Here is a 25,197-nt window from a genome sequence, read left to right on the forward strand (position 1 = left end):
GCTTCCAAAAGCAAGTTTCTAATATAACTTATACTCTGTAGCATAGTAGGAATGGTGCAGCATAGTGGAAAGGGGTTGGAAGAATCAATAAACACTGCGATGCCACTGATTGAGATCGGAACTGGTATGGTCTGCATATTTTGACAAATTTTGATCGGACGTGGTGAGGCACTTAATTACTAGATACAATATTCATTATTCTTTATTGTTCTAAATGAACAGGAGTTACTGCATTTGAAAAAAAAAGGTGATCAAAGACTCTATTGTATTTGTCCTAATGTGTGAATTACTAATGATTCCATGCGTTGCAGTTAAGAGATAAATTAAGGACAATGAAAGATTCAACACATGAACCAATTACAGGAGAGTGCAATATACTTGATTAAGACACATTGGTCAGCACTGCAGACAATAAATTGATAATACAGGTAATATGCAATGACATAGACAAGAAATGGATACTTTGTCTCATGCCAAGGCATTGATATTAGACTGGAGGGTCTAAACTGTGCCGGGAAATGTTAGGCATGGACATTTTGGGCCAAAGGGCCTGTTCCTACATGGTACTGTTTTATGTTCCAAATTGAATGGTTAATGCAAAACATAGCCACAGTTTGAACTCTGTTACTTTATGTGTCAAAACGGAGCCTACCAGGGAGAAGGCAATTCTGGATTTAGTGTTGTGCAATGAACTGGATTTGATAAGAGAACTTGAGGTTAAGGAGCCATTAGGAGGTATATGATAAGTTTTAATCTAAAATTTGAGAGAGAAAAGGGTAAATCGGAGGTGTCAGTATTACAGTTGAACAAAGGGCACTATGGAGCCATGAGGGAGGAGCTGGCCAAAGTTGACTGGAAAGATACCCGTGCAGGGATGACAAAACAATGGCAGGTATTTCTGGGAATAATACAGAAGGTGCAGGATCAGTTCATTCCAAAGAGGAAGAAAGAATCCAAGGGGAGTAAGGGGCGACCGTGGATGACAAGGGAAGTCAAGGACAATCTAAAAATAAAAGAGAAGAAGTACACCATAGCAAAGGTGCGCAGGAAGCCAGAGGATTGGGTAACGTTTAAAGAGCAACAGAAGATAACTAAAAAGGTAATGCAGGGAGAAAAGCTGAGATACGAAGGTAAGCAAGCCAAGAATATAAAGGAGGATAGTAAAAGCTTCTTTAGGTAAGTGAAGAGGAAAACATTAGTTAAGAACAAAGTTGGACCCTTGAAGACTGAAAAGGGTGAATTTATTATGGGGAACAAGAAAATGGCAGATGAGTTGAACAGGTACTTTGGATCCATCTTCACTAAGGAGGACACAAACAATCTTCCTGATGTACTAGCCCGAGGATCTGGGGTGACGGAGGAACTGAAGGAAATCCACATTAGGCAGGAAATGGTGTTGGGTAGACTGATGGGACTGAAGACTGATAAATCCCCAGGGCCTGGTGGTCTGCATCCCAGGGTACTTAAGGAAGTGGCTCTAGAAATCGTGGATGCATTGGTGATCATTTTCCAATGTTCTATAGACTCAGGATCAGTTCCTGTGGATTGGAGGGTAGCTAATGTTATCCCACTTTTTAAGAAAGGCGGGGAGAGTGAAACGGGGAATTATAGACCAGTTAGTCTGACATCGGTGGTGGGGAAGATGCTGGAGTCAATTATAAAAGATGAGATAGCGCACATTTGGATAGAAGTAACAGGATCGGTCCGAGTCAGCATGGATTTACAAAGGGGAAATCATGCTTGACTAATCTTCTGGAATTTTTTTTTTTTTTTTTTTTTTTTTTTATTAGAAGTACGGTAAATTACAATAACACACAACACATATATCTTAATACATTTTTTGTACCGCTTCATTTTTTTTTTTTTTTAAAGCTTTAAGAAAAAGATAGAAGTAAGGAAAGTAAAGAAGGTGCGCAAGAGTTGTGAAGTGCAGAAGAGTGTTGGGAAAAGAAAGCCCCTTAGAAAAGAAGTTAGAGAAGGAAGTAAAGTAAGAAAGTAGACCCTAGAAAAGAAAGAAAAAGAAAGTAAGGACAATCGCTCTATTATAACATTAAACTCCGCAGAAAGACTACCAACCAAGTCTGTTTTTGTTGTTTTATCTCCCAATGCCAGGTCCTGATACCATTTATTTATTTATTTATTTATTTTTAAATTACTATTGCACCTCATGCTTGTAATAGGTCCATAAACGTAGACCACGTCTTTTGGAATTGGTTTGCTTTATCTGCTAAGAGGAATCTCATCTCTTCCAGATGTAATGTTTCAAACATATTTGATATCCACATTTTTATTGTTGGTGTGGGCGCATTTTTCCAGAATTTAAGTATGAGCTTTTTTCCCATTATTAGCCCGTAATTGAGTAAATTCTTCTGATACACGTTTAATTCAGGGATACCTTCCGATATCCCAAAAATGATCCATTCTGGTTTTGGTACCAGTTTTATTTTAATTAATTTTGAAAAAATATCAAATATTCCATGCCAGAATTTTTGGATTTTTGTACAAAAAACAAAAGAGTGCGCTATGGTAGCTTCTTGACACAGACATTTATCACAGATTGGTGAAACATTAGGAAAGATTTTATTTAATTTAGTTTTTGAATAGTATAGTCTATGTAATGTTTTGAATTGGATAAGCGTATGTCGTACATTGATCGAGCATTTATGCACCTGTAGTAAATGTTTATCCCAGCTCTCTTTTGAAATTTTTATAGCTAATTCTTGTTCCCAGTCTCTTCTAATTCCATCTGTTGTGGGTATTTCTATGTTTAAAATGATATTATATAAGTACGATATTAAGTTAGCTGATTCCGCCTTTGTCTTCATTGCTTCATCCAGTAAGTCGGAAGGCATATTATGATAGTCTTTTGTGTATTTTTTCAAATAATCACAAATTTGAAGATATTTAAAATATTGGTTATTTTTCAAATTATATTTCAGTTGTAGTTGTTGAAATGATAGTAATTGTTACTTATGCTTGACTAATCTTCTGGAATTTTTTGAAGATGTAACTCGGAAAATGGACAAGGGAGAGCCAGTGTATGTAGTGTACCTGGACTTTCAGAAAGCATTGATAAGGTCCCACATAGGAAATTAGTGTGCAAAATTAGGCCACATGGTATTGGGGGTAGAGTGCCGACATTGATTGAAAATTGGTTGGCAGACAGGAAACAAAGAGGAGTGATTAACGGGACCCTTTCAGAATGGCAGGTAGTGATTAGTGGGGTACCGCAAGGCTCGGTGCTGGGACAGCAGCTATTTACAATATACATCAATGATTTAGATGAAGGGATTACAAGTAACATTAGCAAATTTGCAGATGACACAAAGCTGGTTGGCAGTTTGAACTGTGAGGAGGATGCTATGAGAATGTAGGTTGACTTGGACAGGTTGGGAGAGTGGGTAGTTACATGGCAGATGAAGTTTAAAGTGGATAAATGTGAGGTTATCCACTTTGGTAGCAAAAACAGGATGGAAGTTTATTATCGAAATGGTGTCAAGTTGGGAAAAGGGGAAGTACAACAGGTCATTGTTCATCAGTCAATGAAAGTAAGCGTGCAGGTACAACAGCCAGTGAAGAAAGCCAATGGCATGTTGGCCTTTATAACAAGAGGAGTTGAGTATAAGAGCAAATAGGTCCTTCTGCAGGTGTACAGGGCTCTAGTGAGACCACAGCTGGAGTATTGTGTGCAGTTGTGGTCTCCAAATTTGAGGAAGGACATTCTTGCTATTGAAGGAGTGCAGCATAGGTTCACAAGGTTAATTCCCGGGATGGCAGGACTGTCATATGCTGAGAGAATGGAGTGCCTGGGCTTGTATAGTCTGGAATTTAGAAGGATGAGAGGGCATCTTATTGAAACATAAGATTATTAAGGGTTTGGACACACTAGAGGCAGGAAACATGTTCCCGATGTTGTGGGAGTCCAGAACCAGGGGTCACAGTTTAAGAATAAGGGTTAAGCCATTTAGAACGGAGATGAGGAAACACTTTTTCACACAGAGAGTTGTGAGTCTGTGGAATTCTGTCTCAGAATTCTGTCTGTGGAGGCCGGTTCTCTGGAAACCTTGAAGAGTGAGCTAGATAGGGCTCTTAAAGATAGCGGAGTCAGGGGATATGGGGAGAAGGCAGGAACGGGGTACTGATTGTGGATGATCAGTCATGATCACATTGAATGGCGGTGCTGGCTTGAAGGGCCGTATGGCCTACTCCTGCACCTATTGTCTAATACAAGTTCCCTGCATTGGAATTGTTTACAAGAAATCACATATACCTTTCTTCACAGGACTACACTCTGAAGTGTGCCAGGTCCTATTTATCAGCACTCAGACAAAACGAGAGATTGGAGACCTTAATACTAAATGATGCTGTATTGTCAAAAAGGAAGCATGCACATATAAGAAACAGAATCATGAATAGGCTGATCATCTTCACCAATCACTGAAGTCATGTCTGATCTTGTACCTCAGTGCCACTTCCCTCCCCAAAGCCCATTTTCTTTGATTCCATTAAAATCCAAAAACAAATTTATTGATCTTTGTCTTGAATAAACTCAATAATTGAGCCTACACAACTGCCTTGGGTTAATTTTGAAAGGCCCCTGTGTGGGTGTATGTGGATATATTCATATGACTGGATTGTTCGAAATTTTGCACTTCATGTGAGGTAGAATATAATGCTCACATGTTGAAACTCACACAAAATTGACACAGAGTCCAAGAAACATGCTGCTTTAATGCACGTCTTGAGGCTCAGAAGAATATTTTGACCATATTAGCAGCAGCATACAAACGTGCAAGTCTACCCAACATGCCATTGTTCATTATATCTATGAGACTTAATAGCTCCAAAACATCTCACCTTACCAACATATTCTTTAATTCCTTCCTTTGCCATGTGTTTATTTAACTTTGTTTTACATGTGTCTCTGCTATTTCCCTGACACATTCGGATTGGTTAATTATTAGTTATTACTATTGGTTTATTACTGAGTTAGCATGTTCCACACTCTAATAACTCTGCAAGTAAAGTGGTTATTCATGGAAATGCTCAGATTCGTTAGTGGCAATCATACATTTATGATCCTTAATTCAAATCTCCCTGAAAGTGACAGCATCTCTCCATCTCCCTCTCAAGCACTTTCGCAACTTTAAATAAATCGTAACTGGGAACTAACCAAACTCATTAAAATGACTTTAGGATGTTGTAGATACAATAGAACATATGGGAAGGTGCAGAACCTGAAACAAAGACAGATTCACAAAGACACTTTCATACTCTTACTGAATTCATGAAGTGCATACAATGCATTCAGAAAGTATTCAGACCACTTAACTTTTCCCACATTTTGTTATGTTACAGCCTTATTCAAATATGGATTAAATTATTATTTTTTAATCATCTATCTACACACAATATCCCATAATTAAAAAAAGTAAAAACAGGTGTTTAGAAATGTTTGCAGTCATTAAAAATAAATAACTGAAATATCACATTCAGTATTCAGACCCTTTACTCAGTACTTTGTTGAGGCACCTTTGGCAGTGATTACAGCCTCAAGTCTTCTTGGGTATGACGCTACAAACTTGGTACACGTGTATTTCGGTAATTTCTCCCATTCTTCTCTGCTGATCCTCTCAAGCTCTGTCAGGTTGGATGGAGAGCGTCGATGCACAGCTATTTTCAGGTCCCTCCAGAGATGTTTGATCAGGTTCGAGTCCGGGCTCTGGCTGGGCCACTCAAGGACATTCACAGACTTGTCATGAAGCCACTCCTGCATTATCTTGGCTGTGTACTTAATGTACTCAGTCTGAGGTCCAGAACGCTCTAGAGCAGGTTTTCATCAAGGATCTCTCTGTACTTTGCTCCGTTCATCTTTCCCTCAATCCTGACTAGTGCACCAGTTCCTGCCACTGAAAAACATCCCCACAGCATGATGCTACCTCCACCATGCTTCACCGTAGGTATGGTATTAGCCAGGTGATGAGCGGTGCCTGGCTTCTTCCAGACGTGACGCTTGATATTCAGGCCAAAGAGTTCAATCTTGGTTTCATCAGAACAGAGAATCTTGTTTCTCATGCCTTTTGGTAAACACCAAGTGGGTTGCCATGTGGTTTTCACTGAGGAGTGGCTGTCATCTGGCCACTCTACCATAAAGGCCTGATTGGTGGAGTGCTGCAGCTATAGTTATCTTCAGGAAAGTTCTCCCATCTCACAGAAGAACTCTGGAGCACTGTCAGAGTGACCATCGGGTTCTTGGTCACCTCCCTGACCAAGACCATTCTCCCCCGATTGCTCAGTTTGGCCAGTGTGCTCTTCGGGGGCTGCAATGCTGCAGACATTGCTTTATACTCTTCCCCAGGTATGTGTCTCAACACAATCCATTCTCGGAGGTCTACGGACAATTCCTTCATCTTCATGGCTTGGTTTTTGCTCTGACGTGCACTGTCAACTGTGAGGCCTTATATAGACAGGTGTGTGCCTTTCCAAATCATGTCCAATCAAGTTGTAGAAACATCTTAAGGATAATCAATGGAAACAGGATGAACTTAAGCTGAATTTTGTGTGTCATAGCAAAGGGTCTAAATACTTATGTAAATGTGATATTTCAGTAATTTCTTTTTAATTACTTTGCAAAAATTTCTAAACACCTGTTTTCTCTTTTTCATGCTGGGGTATGATTGATATGTGTGTAGATTGATGGAAAAAAAAAGAATTTAATCCATTTTAAAATAAGGCTGTAACGTAACTAAATGTGGAAAAAGTGAAGGGGTCTGAATACTTTCTGAATTCACTGTAGATGACTATTTAATCACCTTCCTGTCTTTCTACAGTTATTGTTATTTTTAGCAATTTTTTGGCTTTTTAAAAAAAACAAGAATTTTTGTCAGTGATTAGTTGCTAAAGAGGGAGGCAACGACATAGAAATAACCATTTTCTTTTGTCCAGGAGTAGAATGAAATTGCAGGGATTGGAAGATTCATGAGGTCTTACGGCAGCATGCAGAGTGCTGCTCATTGCCACTGGGCCACTGCTTTGAATGATCGATACCGTTTGCTGAAACTAATCATGACCAACTGCATCAAAATGATTGCAGGTTCATTGTAGTGAAACTCTTCCAGAGCACGTGGTTATGCACAGAGGACACAAATCAGCAAAACTACAGAAAAAGTGGTACAAATGACGAGTCCATAATGACAGTAAGCAATCAAAAGACATTATAGGCATTTAAATCTTTACCTTCTGCAAAGCTCCATAGCGCTGAATAGAGTCCGACAGCTGGTTTTTGAGCCTGTCCAATTGCAACCATTCCCGCTGCAAAAAAACCAAAAAACCCTGTTAAAAATTTCCTTCCCCCTAATTACAACATATCAAGATATAGAAACAAGGAACTGCAGATGATGGTTCACAAAAATAGATACAGATTGCTGGAGTAACTCGGCTGGTCAGGCTACATCCATGGAGAACATGGATAGGTGATGTTTCAGATTGGGACCCTTCGTCAGACTGATTGTGTGTGTATGGGGGGGGGGGGGGAGGGGGGTGTAAAGAAAGCTGGAACAGGGGAAGAGCAGGGCAAAGTGTGGCAGGCAATATCTTCATCAAGCAAAACAAGTTTAAAACAAGTTGTGCTCATTCATCAGTGTGTAAGAGGTATAAAGATAAATTGTAATAGGTAAAAATCTGAAATTAATTAAAATAAAGCAGGTAACATTGGGGGTTAATATCTATAAGTGGTAATGTGTTAATGCTTGGGTGCTGTCCTATTCTCAGAGCGAAAGATACTACATAAGCTATTAGATGCTGATAGATTGATAGTAAATTGTTAGCATCAAAACTATTTAACCTTGGCCAAAATCATGTTGTTAATGGGGACACCATTTGCATTAAGTGAATAGCAAGGGTGTCATAGAAACATAGAACATAGAAAATAGGTGCAGGAGTAGGCCATTCGGCCCTTCGAGCCATTCAATATGATCATGCTGATCATTCAACTCAGTATCCTGTACCTGCCTTCTCTCCATACCCACTGATCCCTTTAGCCACAAGGGCCACATCTAACTCCCTCTTAAATATAGCCAATGAACTGGCCTCAACTACCTTCTGTGGCAGAGAATTCCAGAGATTCACCACTCTCTGTGTGAAAAATGTTTTTCTCATCTCGGTCCTAAAAGATTTTCCCCCTTATCCTTTAACTGTGACCCCTTGTTCTGGACTTCCCCAACATCTGGAACAATCTTCCTGCATCTAGCCTGTCCAACCCCTTAAGAATTTTGTACGTTTCTATAAGATCCCCCCTCAATCTTCTAAATTCTAGCGAGTACAAGCCGAGTCTATCCAGTCTTTCTTCATATGACAGTGCTGACATCCCAGGAATCAGTCTGGTGAACCTTCTCTGTACTCCCTCTATGGCAAGAATGTCTTTCCTCAGATGAGGAGACCAAAACTGTACGCAATACTCCAGGTGTGGTCTCACCAAGACCCTGTACAACTGCAGTAGAACCTCCCTGCTCCTATACTCAAATCCTTTTGCTATGAATGCTAACATACCATTCACTTTCTTCACTGCCTGCTGCACCTGCATGCCTGCTTTCAATGACTGGTGTACCATGACCCCCAGGTCTCGTTGCATCTCCCCTTTTCCTAATTGGCCACCATTCAGATAATAGTCTACTTGTGTATAGTGTCATTGGAGAGTAATTTTCCATCCCTTAAAGAGATCACGGAGCAGCACGGTGACGCAGCTCATTGAACCTCTGCATTAGCATGCCAGGGTTCAAAGTTCATTCCTGACTCCGGGTGCTGTCTGTGTGGAGTTTGCATGTTCTCTCAGTGGTGCCTAGGTTTCCCCCTGGTGCTCTGGTTTCCTCCCACGTCCCATAGATTAATTGGCCAGTGTAAATTACCACGCATGTGTGGATGATAGGTAGAATCAGGAGGGAGTTGATAGGAATCTGGGGAGAATAAATCGGGAATAGTGCAAGATTCATATAAATGGGCGATGGAATGTCTGCCATAGGGCATGTTTCCATTCTCTTTTTCTCTGTGACACTATAACCATTGGGAATTTAAAGCCATGTTACGGAAATGACAAGTTTATCATTCAGTATTATTAACTGAAGGTTTTAACTCTCACATGAAAACATCTGTCTCTGAAAAAGTTACAAACATTGCAAGATTAGAGAATTATTAAATGATTACAAAACAGGAGGACATGATATGCTTCATCTTGTCAATTGCTGGTTCCAAATAGACAAATGCCATCAGTCCAATTCCTCTGTCTTTTTTTCCTATTGCCCTCAGTACTCCTTCATGTCTATTCAATTTTCCTTTTGAAGGCACTGCTTTGCCATTAATCAGCCTCCTTAGATAATAGACAATAGGAGCAGGAGTAGGCCATTCGGCCCTTCAAGCCTGCACCGCCATTCAATGCGAAAACAGTTTAAGAATAAGGGGTAAGCCATTTAGAACGGAGATAATGAAAAACTTTTTCACACAGAGAGTTGTGAGTCTGTGGAATTCTCTGCCTCAGAAGGCGGTGGAGGCCGGTTCTCTGGATGCTTTCAAGAGAGAGTTATATAGAGATCTTAAAGATAGCGGAGTCAGGGGATATGGGGGAAGGCAGGAACGGGGTACTGATTGCAGATGATCAGCCATAATCGCATTGAATGGCGGTGCAGGCTTGAAGGGCCGAATGGCCTACTCCTGCTCCTATTGTCTATTATCTAAGGAGGCTGATTAATGGCAAAGCATGTCCAGCAAACAGGCAAATCACCATTGATCAAGCAATGACAGTTGAATGTTATCAATGTGGACAAGTCCTTATATTACCAGGGGAAAGGTGGGGGAGGGAAAGGGCTGGAAGGTGATAAGTATTCTAACAAATTTCAGAAACAACAGTCTACCAGTCTATTGCATCATTCATGCTCTACATTTCCTGAACCTATGTGATATTGATAATGATGTGGCCTGCTAATGCATCATTACTTTGTCAAAAGTTTCCAGCCACCTCAGGCCAATGCAATGGTCAGATTTCATTTTTCTCAAGTTGCATTCCATTATTCTGACATCCATTTAGCAGATTTTGTTCAGCGACCATTTATAATCAAGAGGAGGGTCCACATTACATTGGCTAAATGTCAAATATTCCTCATGTGTTGATAGCCTTGTCAATCGAAAGCCACAATTCTGTGCTCCTTTCCATGAATCCGATACTCAGTTCACTCACAAGTGCAACAGATGAGGAAGCTTAGATAAAAATTGTCACCTTTAAAGCATTTAAAAATTACTGCTCAAGAACTCTGGCAAACCTGCCTCAAAAAAGAAGTGGGATTTACATATTAAATGGGGTTTCAATATTGATGGATTAATAAAACTTGCATTTAAAATTGATTAATAATTCAGGATGCAAAAATGCAATGACTGCATTAGTTAAAAATGGATAACAGCCAAGGCGAAAAGCAATTATATTCTGTCTGCAAATCTTGCTGGTTTTAATTTTCTGGCAATTATATTTTGGTTTCTGGTTTCATTTGCATAATATCTGAAGTTATTCTTACATTTCAGCTGGCTCTTACCCTGGATGATCCACGAACTATTTCCGAAAGCTGCTTGATATACTTTGTCGAGGAGCTGATGGTTTTATTCGTCTCCTGCTGAGTTGTGTGCCTTTGGCAAAACAGAAAGGAGGAAGAAACAATAAATAAAATAAAGACTATGTTTGAATTAAAACAGCTGAAATAACTGTGGAAGGAACAACGATTAGAATGTAATCATCAGAGATTACAGTGGAAATAATCTTATATTATTGGAAAATGTCAATGTGTCCTTACTAATTTATGATGTAAAGATGATATTTAAGCCATTTGAATTTTGTTTTAGCTGCAATAATTCGTCAAACTGTTTGAATGATTCTGGTTTTGTGCAAAAAAAACTCGATTTGCCACACCAGGAAACAGAGCAGGATTACTCAACATCATAAATATGTGTTTAAACAGTAAAATGCTTTTCAAAAAAACAAATAAAGCTTTGAACTGTCTCGCACATACGAATGTTATCTTTGTTCATTTTTGAACAGGGATGCATGACAGCTTAAGTCACCAGGGCAATACTAAATTGTAAGGAACCTAATTCCTTTGCAGAAAAACGGTTTAGTGATTTGAAGAGCAAAAACAACCATTGGTTTCTTTTCTCCACCATTGAATATTTCTTCCCACATTATCTCCCTTTATGAATAAACATTGAGGGAAAATGTGAGTTTTTTTGTTTCTCAGGATTCAGTTGGTCCATTCTGAATTTACTTTTGTGCAAAATTATCTCATCCCAATTAACAAGAGACCTCCTTACTGGTTTAAGGGGTGTTTTCCTATCCAAATATGAATGAATTATAACAACAACTCACGGCTTGAGATTCCCCAACAAATGAGATGTATTTTCCACTGATACAATGTACGGTGCCCTCCAAAATATTTGGGACAAAGACCCATCATTTATTTATTTGCCTCTGTACTCCACAATTTGAGATTTGAAATTTAAAAAAATAACATGGTTAAAGTGCACATTGTCAGATTTTATTAAAGGATACTTTTATACATTTTGCTTTCACCATGTAGAAATTACAGCTGTGTTTATACATAGTCCCTGTCCATTTCAGAGCACCATAATGTTTGTGACACATGGCTTCACAGGTGTTTCTAATTGCTCAGGTGTGTTTAATTACCTCCTTAATATAGATATGAGAGCTCTCAGCACTGAGCCTTTCCTCCAGTCTTTCCATCACCTTTGGAAACTTTTATTGCTGTTTATCAACATGAGGATCAAAGTTGTGCCAATGAAAGTCAAACAACCCATTATGAGACTGAGAAACAAGAATAAAACTGTTAGAGACATTAGCCAAACCTTAGGCTTACCAAAATCAACTGTTTGGAACATCATTAAGAAGAAAGACAACACTGGTGAGCTTACTAATTGCAAAGGGACTGGCAGGCCAAGGAAGACCTCCACAACTGATGACAGAAGAGTTCTCTCTATAATAAAGAAAATAACCCAAACACCTGTCCGACAAATCAGAAACACTCTTCAGAAGTCAAGTGTGGATTTGTCAATGACCACTGTCCGCAGAACATTTCATGAACAGAAATACAGAGGCTACACTGCAAGATGCAAACCTCTGTTTAGCCACAAATATAGGATGGCCAGGTTACAGTTTGCCAAGATGTACTTAAAAGAGCAACCACATTTCTGGAAAAAGATTTTGTGGACAGATTCGAAGATTAACTTATATCAGAGTGATGGCAAGAGCAAAATATGGAGGAGAGAAGGAACTGCCCAAGATCCGAAGGATAACACCTCATCTGAGAAACATGGTGGTGGTGGTGTTATGGCCTGGACATGTATGGCTGCTGAAAGTAATGACTCACTCATCTTCATTGATGATACAACTGCTGATGGTAATAGAATAATGAATTCTGAAGAGCATAGACACATCCTATCTGCTCAAGTTCAAGCAAATGCCTTAAAACTCATTGGCCGGCGGTTCATTCTGCAGCAAGACAATGATTCCAAACATACTGCTAAAGCAGGGGTCTCCAAACGATGGCCCGACGCCACATCCGGCCCGCCCACAGCAGGCTCTTAACACGTTCCGTGCGGTGGGCTATTTAGCGGGTTCTGTGGTAGTGCAGCTTTAGAGATACAATGGTGAAACAGGCCCTTTGGCCCATCAAAGTGATGCTCGTACGCAATAGCACTATCCAACACACACTCGGGACAAATACAATTAATCTGCAAACGTAGAGTGTGGGAGAAAACCAGAGCACCCGAAGAAAACCCACGCAGGTTCAAACTCTGTACAGACAGCACCCGTAGTCAGGATGGAACCCGGGTCACTGTCGCTGCGACACACCGACACTACCGCTGCACCACCATGCCACTGCTCCTGTGTTGCAAAGGTAAGTTATGTGGGGTGGTAGAGAGCAGTGGGGGTGGAGCGAGGGGGTGGGGGTGGAGCGAGGGGGTGGGGGTGGAGCCAGTTGGCGGCAGAGTCAGCCAGGTTCAGTGCGTAGCGGTCTCTCCGCCCCCTCCCCCCGCAAGGGTGACCCGTGAACAGCTCCTGATCTGGGGCGCCTCACTGACCCGGACCCTTTGACCGGGTCTCTGACGACGCATGCCGGCACGGCCAGGGGGCTTCCTCCCCCTCTCCCTCCCCCTTTCTCACCACCCCCCCCCTCCCTCCTCTTCCCGCCCCTCCTCTCCCTCCCCCCCTCCTCTCCCTCCCCCCCCTCCTCCTCTCCCCCCCCTCCTCTCTCCCCCCCTCCTCTCTCCCCCCCTCCTCTCTCCCCCCCCCTCCTCTCTCCCCCCCTCCTCTCTCCTCTCCCCCCCCTCCTCTCCCCCCCCCCTCCTCTCCCCCCCTCCTCCCCCCCCCCTCCTCTTCCCCCCCTCCTCTTCCCCCCCTCCTCTTCCCCCCCTCCTCTTCCCCCCCTCCTCTTCCCCCCCTCCTCTCCCCCCCTCCTCTCCCCCCCCTCCTCTCCCCCCCTCCTCTTCCCCCCCTCTTCTCCCCCCCCTCCTCTCCCCCCCCTCCTCTTCCCCCCCTCTTCTCCCCCCCCCTCCTCTTCCCCCCCTCTTCTCCCCCCCCTCCTCTTCCCCCCCCCCTCTTCTCCCCCCCCCCTCTTCTCCCCCCCCCTCCTCTTTCTCCACCCCCCCCCTCCTCCCCCCCCCCCCTCCTCTGTGGATATGAAGAAAGACTGGATAGGCTTGGCTTGTACTCGCTAAAATTTAGAAGATTGAGGGGGGATCTTATAGAAATTTACAAAATTCTTAAGGGGTTGGACAGGCTAGATGCAGGAAGATTGTTCCCGATGTTGGGGAAGTCCAGAACAAGGGGTCACAGTTTAAGGATAAAGGGGATATCTTTTAGGACTGAGATGAGAAAAACATTTTTTACACAGAGAGTGGTGAATCTCTGGAATTCTCTGCCACTAATGTAGTTGTGGCCAGTTCATTGGCTATGTTTAAGAGGGAGTTAGATGTGGCCCTTGTGGCTAAAGGGATCAGGGGGTATGGAGAGAAAGCAGGTACAGGATACTGAGTTGGATGATCAGCCATGATCATATTGAATCAGGCTCGAAGGGCCGAATGGCCTACTCCTGCACCTATTTTCTATGTTTCTAGAAGATGAAGATGAAAGAATTGTTTCATAGCTACTTTTTTGATGTCTATTAGTAATTGCCTTGTTATATACTCAGAACAATTAGGGGCCTGAATGTAGTGGCCATTTGGTTTAATTTTGTCTGTCGTAAATTATGGCATTTGCCTTTAAATTTTGTCTGCCTGGAATTATGTGGGTGGGATTTATTACGTTGTCGGAGGCATATTTGCTGCTGGGATTCTTGCGCAGAAGTGTAGTTTTTTAGTTAGTTCGTAGGAAGCATGGTGGGAAGGCATATCTTTCGACCATTCAGAGCTTTCTAACATGGAGAGAAGATTTCTAACATGCTGGATTTTGACCAGTTTGACTACGAGTTACACTAAGATGTACCTAACAAGAAGGAGTTTGGATGAATATCTTACTGTTTTACTTCGACAATAAAGAAACTATTAATCAAGAGACTGTGCTTGGGAAGATTTACTTTTCGACGACTTTGAATGTCTCGTAAAGAGCTCCCGTGCATAAAACGACACTGTCTCCTTACCCCATGTCTTCTCCTAGAGGCTAGAGGGAGTAATCCCTTGAATGATATAATAATCTGCCACTTTAGATAGGATGTGTCCATACACTTCAGAATTCATTGTGCCATCAGCAGTTGTATCACCAATGAAGATAAGTGAGCCAGTACCTTCAGCAGCCATACATGCTCAGGCCATAACACCCCCACCACCGTGTTTTACAAATGAGGTGAAATGATTTGGATCTTGAGCAGTTCATTCTCTCCCCCATACTTTGCTCTTGCCATCACACAGATATGTTAATCTTCTTGTGGACAGATGAGTTCTTGTGGGCTCATCTGTCCACAAGAACTTTTTCGAGAACTCTGGTTGCTATTCTAAGTACTTCTTGGCAAACTGTAACTTGGCCATCCGATTTATGCGACTAACCAGTGGTTTGCATCTTGCAGTGTAGCCTCTGTATTTCTGTTCCTGAAGTCGTCTGCAGACAGTGGTCATTGACAAATCCACACCTGACTCCTGAAGAGTGTTTCTGATCTGTTGGACAGGTGTTTGGGATTTTACTTTATTATAGAGAGAATTCTGCTGTCATCAGCTGTGGAGGTCTTCCTTAGCCTGCCAGTCCCTTTGCGATTAGTAATCTCATCAGTGCTCTCTTCCTTCTTAATTATGTTCCAAACAGTTGATTTTGGCAAGCCTAAGGTTTGGCTGATGTCACTAACAGCTTTATTCTTGTTTCTCAGTCTCATAATGGCTTCTTTGACTTTCAGTGGCACAACTTTGTTCCTCATGTTGATAAACAGCAATACACATTTCCAAAGGTGATGGAAAGGCTAGATGCAGAGAGCTCTCTTGTACCTACATTAAGGAGGCAACTAAACACACCTAAGCAATTACAAACACCTGTGTCCCAAACATGGTGAAATAAAAGTGTACAAAAATGGCCTTTAATAAAATCTGACAATGTGCGCTTTAACCACATGTGATTTTTTTCTATTACAAATCTCAAATTGTGGAGTACAGAGGCAAATAAATAAATGATGGGTCTTTGTCCCAAATATTATGGAGGGCACAGTAGGAAGAAGAAGCAAGGAACTGTAAATACTGGTGTATATAAGAAGAGAGAAAGTGCTGTAATAACTCAGTAGGTCAGGCAGCATCTCTGAAGAACATTGATAGGTCACGGTTTGGGTTAGGAGCCGTCTTCAGACATGCAGGAACAGGGAAATGCAGAGCAGGGTGCTATTCCCGGTAGTGGAAAACAAATGAAAAAAGGGGGGAAAAAACAAACTGAGCCAGTATCTCAAATGGATGACTGATACAGTTAGACAAGTCAGGATATCGGAAGTATGTTTGCCTACTCTAACTACACCCAATCACTCTTTGAGCAGATCACCTTCTTTACTTAAGAAAGATGCAAAAAGCTGGAGTAACAGTGGGTCAGACAACATCTCTGAAGAAAAGGAATAGGTGACACTTCGGGTCAAGACCCTTTCAGATTCCAGCACTGGTAGCGTTTATTTACTTTAGTTTAGTTTATAGATACACCCCAGAAACAAGCGCTTCGGCCCACCGACTCTGTGCCGACCAGCGATCCATGTACACCAGCAGTATCCCCAGTCTCACCACTCTACATACTAGAGACAATTTACAATTTTTATCAAAACCAATTAACTTACAAACCTGCACGTTTTGAGAGGAAATCGGAGCACCTGGAATAAACCCACATGGTTACGGGTAAAACATACAAACTCCGTGCAGACAGCACCCATAGTCAGGATTGAACCCGGGTCTCTGGCGCTGTAAGGCAGCAACTCTACCGCTGTGTCACCGTGCCACGTTCTTTATAATCACCTTCCAGCTGCCCTCACTAATTCACTTTCTCCTTCCCTCACTTGTCTCCACCTGACCCTTTTTTTGTCTGCATCCTTCAGTCTTCCACTGTCGCCAAACTTACCCATCTCTCTCCCCTACCTGGCGTGATCTGTCTATCTTTTTTCAACCCTGCTTCTTTCCAACAATCAAACAATACCCTCTGTCTCGTCACTCAACCTCTACTATCAGCTATCTTCCTTCTCTACTCTTAGCACCGATGCAGGAACTTGACCTGAAACATAGACAGTTTATTTCCCTCCTCAAAAGCTACTCTATCTGCTGAGTTCATCCAACTGATTCCTTGTTGCTCCAACAACCCGTTAAATGCATTCCTTCCTCCACAGATGCTGACTAACCCTTTGAGGATTTCCTGGCTACTATTCCTTTTGTAGTTCAGATTATCATACTTTAGCTTGCATTTTATTGCATCAACTATTTCAATGCCTTCTAGATTGTATTCTCTATCCTTATAACTCTTATAAAACTCTGATCTTGGATGTGAAAAAATGACGCTGTAACGGGAAATAATTTTTACATATTCCGGTAGAGATTTATCCCATGGACTCTGAAATTGCCTCATCTGAAAATGTAATGCTTTTTTTCCATGAGTCATTAATGAAAATGTTCAGAAATCTGACAAAACCACTGTTCAAGAATTTGAAAACCACTGTCTTTCGCTGATGACGTCACAATGGCTCTGCTTGCCTGCCGTCTTGCTCGCGGTGCGAGTGACGTCGCTCCCCCAACCCCTCCCTCCACCCCCCCACCCCTCCCTCCACCCGAGCTCCCACGAGCACCCCCGAGCTCTACCGAGCTCCCCCGAGCTCTACCGAGCTCCCCTGTCTTCACCAGAGCATTCCCGAACTCTCCCGAGCTCCCCGGATCACATTTCGTGAACTTTGCAAATGGTCATGTTCATGTTCTCCAGCAGTTATTTCTACCTTCCAAACTGTCATTCTCACTTTGAAGAACGAAGCTTCATTCTGACTTAAGGGCCTCTCCCACTTAGGCGACATTTTAGGCAAGTGCAGGAGACTCTATGCTCACCTCATGATTGCCATATGGTCGCCACATGCTCTCTGGTGTTCTCTGGTGAGTCTCCTTCATGGTCGAGAGGAGTTCCCGCATTCTGGGAACTAGTCGCGGCCTGAGTATGGTCGCAGCTAATTTTTCAACATGTCGCCATGGAGAAAATCGATAGTTTTGTAGTTGTAGGTGCAGTGGTAGTGGGTTCGCCGTGTTGTTGTAGGTAGTCGAGGTAGCCTTTGCGATGTGTGTGTGTGTGTTCCGCTCTGACGGGCGCCGTTCAAGTTCGCGGTTTTTCAGGCGAGTGCCTCGAGCTTGAAGGTCGCAGGCAGTCTGCTGAAAAGTCGCCTAAGTGGGACAGGCCCTTTCCACATCTTTAATGCTAAGAGTCCGATTGAACTTCATTGTTTTGAATTAACTTCGAAAATTTTAATACATTAACGATGCATTTATTGTTCTTTAAAAGACTATCTCCCTCATCTCCTCCCCTCTTCCCCCTCCCCTCCCCCCCCCTCCCCCTCTCCTTCCTCGCCCCCCTCCCCATCCCCCCCTCTCTCCCCCCTCCCATCTTGCCCCCTCTCCTCCCCCTCTCCCCCCCTCTCCTTCTCCCCCCTCTCTCCCGTCCCCTCTCCTACCCCCTACTCTCCCCTCCCCTCTCACACCGCCTCTCCGATATCAAGAGGAGTGGTTAGTGTGTGCGTGTGGGAGATGGTTAGTGTGTGTGTGACGACGCCATCCCCCCCACCCCCCCGCAACCGGGCGTTGAGGGGACGGGACGGAACGGGTCCCCCTTGGTCTAGTCCTCTATAAATTGCAACCCACCCAAAAAAATCTGCCTGTTTTATTTTTTTTTCAAACCACTTCCAAATTGCTGCAGGTACTGGGTCAATTAGATTAATAAATTTCAACTGAGTTAAGAGCATCAATATTGATTGTATGCCACCACAGGTTTTCTCACTAATCTGAAATAACAAGGTTGAAGGATTAACACAAAGTGCTAGAGTAACCCAGCTGGTCAGGCAGCATCTCCGGATAAAAAGAGAGGTGATGTTTTTGGTATAAACCATCATATGCTAGTTCCTTCCTATTACAAGGTTGAATGACGTTTTCGCTGTCTACAATGGTGTTGGAGCCCCGGACTTGTAAACTCAGTGGTATCATGTCCAAAATTGTTATGTATCTTTGCCTCACCGCACAGTTGAACAGTGGCTTTAATGAGAAAGGGCGGGTACGTCTCCTGTTTGGCAGCTGATAATGCACCATTGTGCCATGAAATGCCTTTAAATAACAGGAGTCGAAAACGTATAACAATATTTAAAACACCTTTGGAGAGGTACATGGCAGGCATGTGCCATGAGGGTAGGCAAGGTAGGCACTCCATACCCTGACTAAAATTATAAAATGGTAATTATAGAAACATAGAAACATAAATGCAGGATTAGGCCATTCGGCCCTTCGAGCCTGCACCGCCATTCAGTATGATCATGGCTGATCATCCAACTCAGTATCCTGTACCTGCCTTCTCTCCATACCCCCTGATCCCTTTAGCCTCAAGGGCTGCATCTAACTCACTCTTAAATATAGCAAATGAACTGGCCTCAACTACTTTCTGTGGAAGACAATTCCACAGATTCAACACTCTGTGTGAAAAAAAATGATCTCATCTCGGTCCTAAAATACTTCTCCCTTATGCTTAAACTGTGACCCCTTGTTCTGGACTTCCCCAACATCGGGAACAGCCTTCCTGCATCTAGCCTTTCCAACCCCTTAAGAATTTTGTAAGCTTCTATAAGATCCCCCCTCAATCTTCTAAATTCTAGCGAGTACAAGCCGAGTCTATCCAGTCTTTCTTCATATGAAAGTTCTGCCATCCCAGGAATCAGCCTGGTGAACCTTCTCTGTACTCCCTCTATGGCAAGAATGTCTTTTTTCAGATTAGGAGACCAAAACTGTACGCAATACTCCAGGTGTGGTCTCACCAAGGCCCTGTACAACTGCAGTAGAACCTCCCTGCTCCTATACTCAAATCCTTTTGCTATGAATGCTAACAGTCCATTCGCTTTCTTCACTGCCTGCTGCACCTGCATGCCTACTTTCAATGACTGGTGTACCATGACACCCAGGTCTTGTTGCATCTCCCCTTTTCTTAATCGGCCACCATTCAGATAATAGTCTACTTTCCTGTTCTTGCAACCAGAGTGGATAACCTCACATTTATCCACATTATACTGCATCTGCCATGCATTTGCCCACTCACCCAACCTATCCAAGTCACCTTGCAGCCTCCTAGCATCCTCCTCACAGCTAACACTGCCCTCCAGCTTTGTGTCATCCGCTAACTTGGAGATGTTGCATTCAATTCCCTCATCCAAATCATTTATAATGTAAATAGCTGGGGTCCCAGCACTGAGTCTTGCGGTACCCCACTAGTCACTGCCTGTCATTCTGAAAAGGACCCGTTTACTCCTACTCTTTGCTTCCTGTCTGCCAGCCAGTTCTCTATCCACATCAATACTGACCACCCAATACCGTGTGCTTTAAGTTTGCATACTAATCTATTATGTGGGGCCTTGTCAAAAGCCTTCTGAAAGTCCAGATATAACACATCCGCTGGTTCTCCCTTATACTTGAAAAATTCTATAAGATTCGTCAGTCATGATTTACCTTTCATAAATCCATGCTGACTTTGTCCAATGATTTCACCACTTTCCAAATTTGCTCCTATCCCATCTTTAATAACTGACTAGCATTTTCCCCACTACCGATGTTAGACTAACTGGTCTGTAATTCCCCGTTTTCTCTCTCCCTCCCTTTTTAAAAAGTGGGGTTACATTAGCTACCCTCCAATCCTCAGGAACTACTCCAGAATCTAAAGAGTTTTGAAAAATTATCACTAATGCATCCACTATTTCTGGGGCTACTTCCTTAAGCACTCTGGGATGCAGCCTATCTGGCCCTGGGGATTTATCGGCCTTTAATCCATTCAATTTATCTAACACCACTTCCCGACTAACCTGGATTTCACCCAGTTCCTCCATCTCATTTGACCCCCGGTCCCCTGCTATTTCTGGCAGATTATTTATGTCTTCCTTAGTGAAGACAGAACCAAAGTAGTTATTCAATTGGTCTGCCATGTCCTTGTTCCCCATGATCAATTCACCTGTTTCTGACTGCAAGGGACCTACATTTGTCTTAATTAATCTTTTTCTCTTCACATATCTATAAAAGCTTTTGCAGTCAGTTTTTATGTTCCTGCCAGTTTTCTTTCATAATCTATTTTCCCTTTCCTAATTAATCCCTTTGTCCTCCTCTGCTGGCCTCTGAATTTCTCCCAGTCCTCTGGTAGGCTGCTTTTTCTGGCTAATTTGTATGCTTCATCTTTTGTTTTGATATTATCCCTGATTTCCCTTGTTATCCACGGATGCACTACCTTCCATGGTTTATTTGTTTGCCAAACAGGGATGAACAATTGTTGTAGTTCATCCATGCGGTATTTAAATGCCTTCCATTGCATATCCACCGTCAACCCTTTAAGAATCAATTGCCAATTCACATCTCATACCCTCAAAGCTATCTTTCTTTAAGTTCAGAACCCTTGTTTCTGAATTAACTATGTCACTCTCCATCCTAATGAAGAACTCAACCATATTATGGTCACTCTTGCCCAAGGGGTCACACACAAGACTGCCAACTAACCCTTCCTCATTACTCAATACCGAGTCTAGAACAGCCTGCTCTCTCGTTGGTTCCTCTACATGTTGGTTTAGAAAACTATCCCGCATACATTCCAATAAATCCTCCTCCTCAGCACCCCTGCCAATTTGATTCACCCAATCTACATGTAGATTGAAGTCACCCGTTATAACTGTTTTACCTTTGTTGCACGCATTTCTAATTTCCTGTTTGATGCCATCCCCAACTCCACTACTACTGTTAGGTGGCCTGTACACAACTCCCACTATCCTTTTCTGCCCCTTAGTGTTTAGCAGCTCTACACATATCGATTCCACATCCTCCAAGCTAATTTCCTTCCTTTCTATTGTGCTAATCTCCTCTCTAACCAGCAACGCTACCCCACCTCCTTTTCCTTTCTGTCTATCCCTCCTGAATATTGAATATCCCTGGATGTTCAGCTCCCAGCCTTGGTCACCCTGGAGCTATCTCTCCATGATCCCAACTATATCATATTCATTAATAGCTATCTGCACATTCAACTCATCCACCTTATTACGAATGCTCCTTGCATTGAGACACAAAGCCTTCAGGCTTATTTTTACAACACTCTTAAAGGGCTTTCTCACTGTGCGACCTGAAGCAAGACTTAACAAGTTTTAACATCGTGGGAACCTTCTGCGATAGCAGTACGGCATTCGTGGACCACCGAGGACCTCCGTGGCGCTAACGGCAGGTAGTCGTGTGACTTGGTAAGGTCGGGAGAAAATTCAAACATTTTTGAATTTCTCCAAGAGTGCCTAGAGCACTTTTTGGTGAGCGTTGCAACATTGTATGAACGCAGTGGCCCGTGCGATATCCGTAATAACTCTTGCGGGTACCGTGGGAACTCCTGCGAACGGTGAGTAACTGAGCAGTTTGATTGTCAGTGCTTGTTTTACCTCATTGTTAAATAAATATATTTTTTACTATCAGATTGAGGTCTGCAATTCTTCATTAACACATCACTACAAGATGAATGTCACTAATGTTATAATCCCTCTCATGCTGAAACACAAAATAGTTGAAGGGAGGTGAAATAATCACATTTTCATTCTTTTTCATTTTTGAGTGTTCAGGTACCTCACTTGCTGAGCTATTTTACTCCAGCAGTTTGTGTCTCTTTTTGTCTAAAGCAGTTTCTAAGACTGGAGGAACTCCGCGGGCCAGGCAGCATCTACGGAGGGAAATGGACATGCGACCCTTTCTTCAGGCTGCCTTATCTCTCCCCCCCCCCCCCCCTCCCCCCAACTCCCACCCCCACACACAAATGCTGGAGACACTCAGCGGGTGCAGCAGCATCTATGGGACGAAAGAAATAGGCAACGTTTCGGCCCTTAAAGTTGCCTATTTCTTGTGCATGTGTCGGAAGGAACAGCAGATGCCGGTTTAAAGAGAATGCTGGAGTAACTCGACGGCAGGCAGCATCTCTGGGGAGAAGGAATGGGTGACATTTCGGGTCGAGACCCTTCTGATATGCTGCTTGTCCCGCTGAGTTTCTCCAGCATTATTGTGTACCTTCGATTTTCCAGCATCTGCAGTTCCTTCTTAAACACAAATGCACCGAGTTCCTCCAGCACTTCGTGTTTTGCTCAGTATTCCAGCATCCGCTGTCTCCCGCGTCTCCAATAAAACAAAACTACTGTCAAAAGGGTGAAGAATAGGGGCAGAGATAGATACATTCCTGATTAGTGCGGCTGTCAGGAGATTATGGGGAGAAGGCAAGAGAATGTGGTTGAGAGGGAGTGCCCATCTGTTACTATTAATTGGACAGTTCGGTCTGTGAAACACAACACGCCAGCCCCGACATCCAGCCCGGTGGTCAGTCCTTTGAAGATAGACACCAGTTGCTTGGAGCAACTCAGCGGGACAGGCAGCATCTCTGGAGAGAAGGAACGGGTGGCGTTTCGGGTCGAGAGCCTTCTTCAGTTTCACCTCTCAGTAGATAATAAAATAAGACAATCATCACGGTCAATGTGAGACACAGTCTTTATTCCTATTTGACAAAATAAAAAGACGACTTCTTGCACATATTGAGAGAAGGTGCATCACACCAAACAACATTTGTCTAAAAAAAACAGATTATTCTTCAGCTCATTAAAGAGCTCGGGTGAAAAAAACCAATATAGTGTGTGAAAAAAAGTAACATCATTTGTGCCACGTGATTAACAACACTACAGTCCACGATGTTCATTCAAGATTAACGGGAAAGATCAGGAGACGGACAAGTCACTCGCACAAATAAAAGAAATGCCGAGTACCGTGGGAACTCTTTATCGTGAGAACTCTTTATCGTGCGGAACTCGTGCTGGACCATGACCACTTCACTCGGGTGACATCTTGCTTCAGGTCGCACCGTGAGAACTGGCCATTACCCCTTATAAAATTATGTTGAAAAGTGGCCCTTTTTGATTTTTGCCATGGATTTGTCTGCCTGCCACCTTTACTTTTCACCTTGCTACCTATTGCTTCTACCCTCAATTTACTTCGGAGTCATGTGAGTGACTACGTGAAGAAGGCTGTCAGCCGCATGCGCGTCATTACGTCTACGCATGGCGCCGCGACTAGCTGGCAGGCGCGCTGCTCCTCCAGCGGTAAGTTTCGACCTCAAGGTAAGTTTTAAACTTATTTTTCAGGTTGTGTGTTTTTCCTGGCAGGAAGCTCTCTACAGAGTTCCTGCTCGATGTCGTTCTGGGGTCCCGGTTCCGCAAGAGGAACCTAGTTCAGGGAAACCCGGAAGCGGAGGCCGCGGGAAAATCCAGCTCCGCGAAGTAAAACTCGGCTCAGGGGAAACCCGGCCATGGTAACCGCTGGCTGCGGAAGCCACCGGGGAATCAAGCTCCGTGGGAAATACCGGTTCGGCAGGCCGGTTAAACTTCAATCTAGTCCGGCCAGGAAGATTCACCTCCTGCAGTGGGAGCGTCTTCGGACGTTTTTCTTTGCCGGATAGAGCATCTCATGGGGAGATGCTCCACCTGATACTCTAAAGAAGGGAGTACTATCAGCACGGGTCTCGGGGGCCCACGACAGCGCCTGGTACAGGGCTGCAATATATCTCCCTCTCTGAGGAGGGGAGCTAGGTAGTCGCAGTATAATGGTATGTCGTGAGGGCATTTCCACGACACGCCAGCTGCGTGACACCTGCAGCAGCGCCTGTTGCAGGGCTGCATTATATCTCCTTCTCTGAGGAGAGGAGCGTAGGCAGTCAGTTTATGACTAACTCCAAATTCAGAAGTATGTCCGTGGAACATACTGGAGTGCATGCATGAGGTCAGAATTCTGTCATGACATTAAGGAATGCAATATCCACGCAAACGCAAGAGCCGCTGCAAGGAAAAGTTGGCTTCCAGCCAATGACAGAAAACCTGGAGCTTGGTAAGCATCTATGACCTCACGTCACATCATTACAGAGTTGGGCATCTATGTCAGACAAGATTGCGACTCGTCGCAGTCAAAGAACGCTCCATCTTAAAGCATGTCAGGCAGCAGCTCGGAGTGGTAGAGTGAGTGCTACAGGAGTATGCACATGTGCCTGAAACAACGCCCGGTTGAACGCAGTAATGGAGATGGTGCAAAAATACATGCACACATGCCTGAGGCAGCTCCTGATTCAGGTTGCATAAGCCCATTCGGATGTATAAAGCAGTTTGCGAAAATAATTTGTTCAAGAAGGAACTGCAGATGCTGGAAGATCGAAGGTACACAAAAATGCTGGAGAAACTCAGCGGGTGCAGCAGCATCTATGGAGCGAAGGAAATAAGCGACGTTTTGGGCCGAAATCCTTCTTCAGACTGATGATGGGGGGGTGGGGGGGAGAAGGAAGGAAAAAGGGAGGAGGAGGAGCCCGAGGGCGGGGGGGATGGGAGGAGACAGCTCGAGGGTTAAGGAAGGGGAGGAGACAGAAAGGGCTAGCAAAACTGGGAG

At 43.4% G+C, this 25,197-nt stretch overlaps 1 protein-coding gene across 1 annotated transcript in view; it reads right to left on the reverse strand.

Annotated features, from left to right (window-relative positions):
* The window catches only part of tsnare1 (t-SNARE domain containing 1), an 807,948-nt gene that overhangs the window by 251,870 nt on the left and 530,881 nt on the right, over window positions 1-25,197 (reverse strand). Inside the window, exons 5-6 of the mRNA XM_033019937.1 lie at window positions 10,575-10,665; window positions 7,237-7,311 (exon numbers count right to left, since the gene is read on the reverse strand). Of these exons, the coding sequence (XP_032875828.1) occupies window positions 7,237-7,311; window positions 10,575-10,665 (166 nt within the window). The remainder of the gene's footprint in view (window positions 1-7,236; window positions 7,312-10,574; window positions 10,666-25,197) is intronic.

This window comes from Amblyraja radiata, chromosome 4, assembly GCF_010909765.2.
Source record: "Amblyraja radiata isolate CabotCenter1 chromosome 4, sAmbRad1.1.pri, whole genome shotgun sequence".
In the NCBI taxonomy this organism is placed as follows: Eukaryota; Metazoa; Chordata; class Chondrichthyes; order Rajiformes; family Rajidae; genus Amblyraja; species Amblyraja radiata.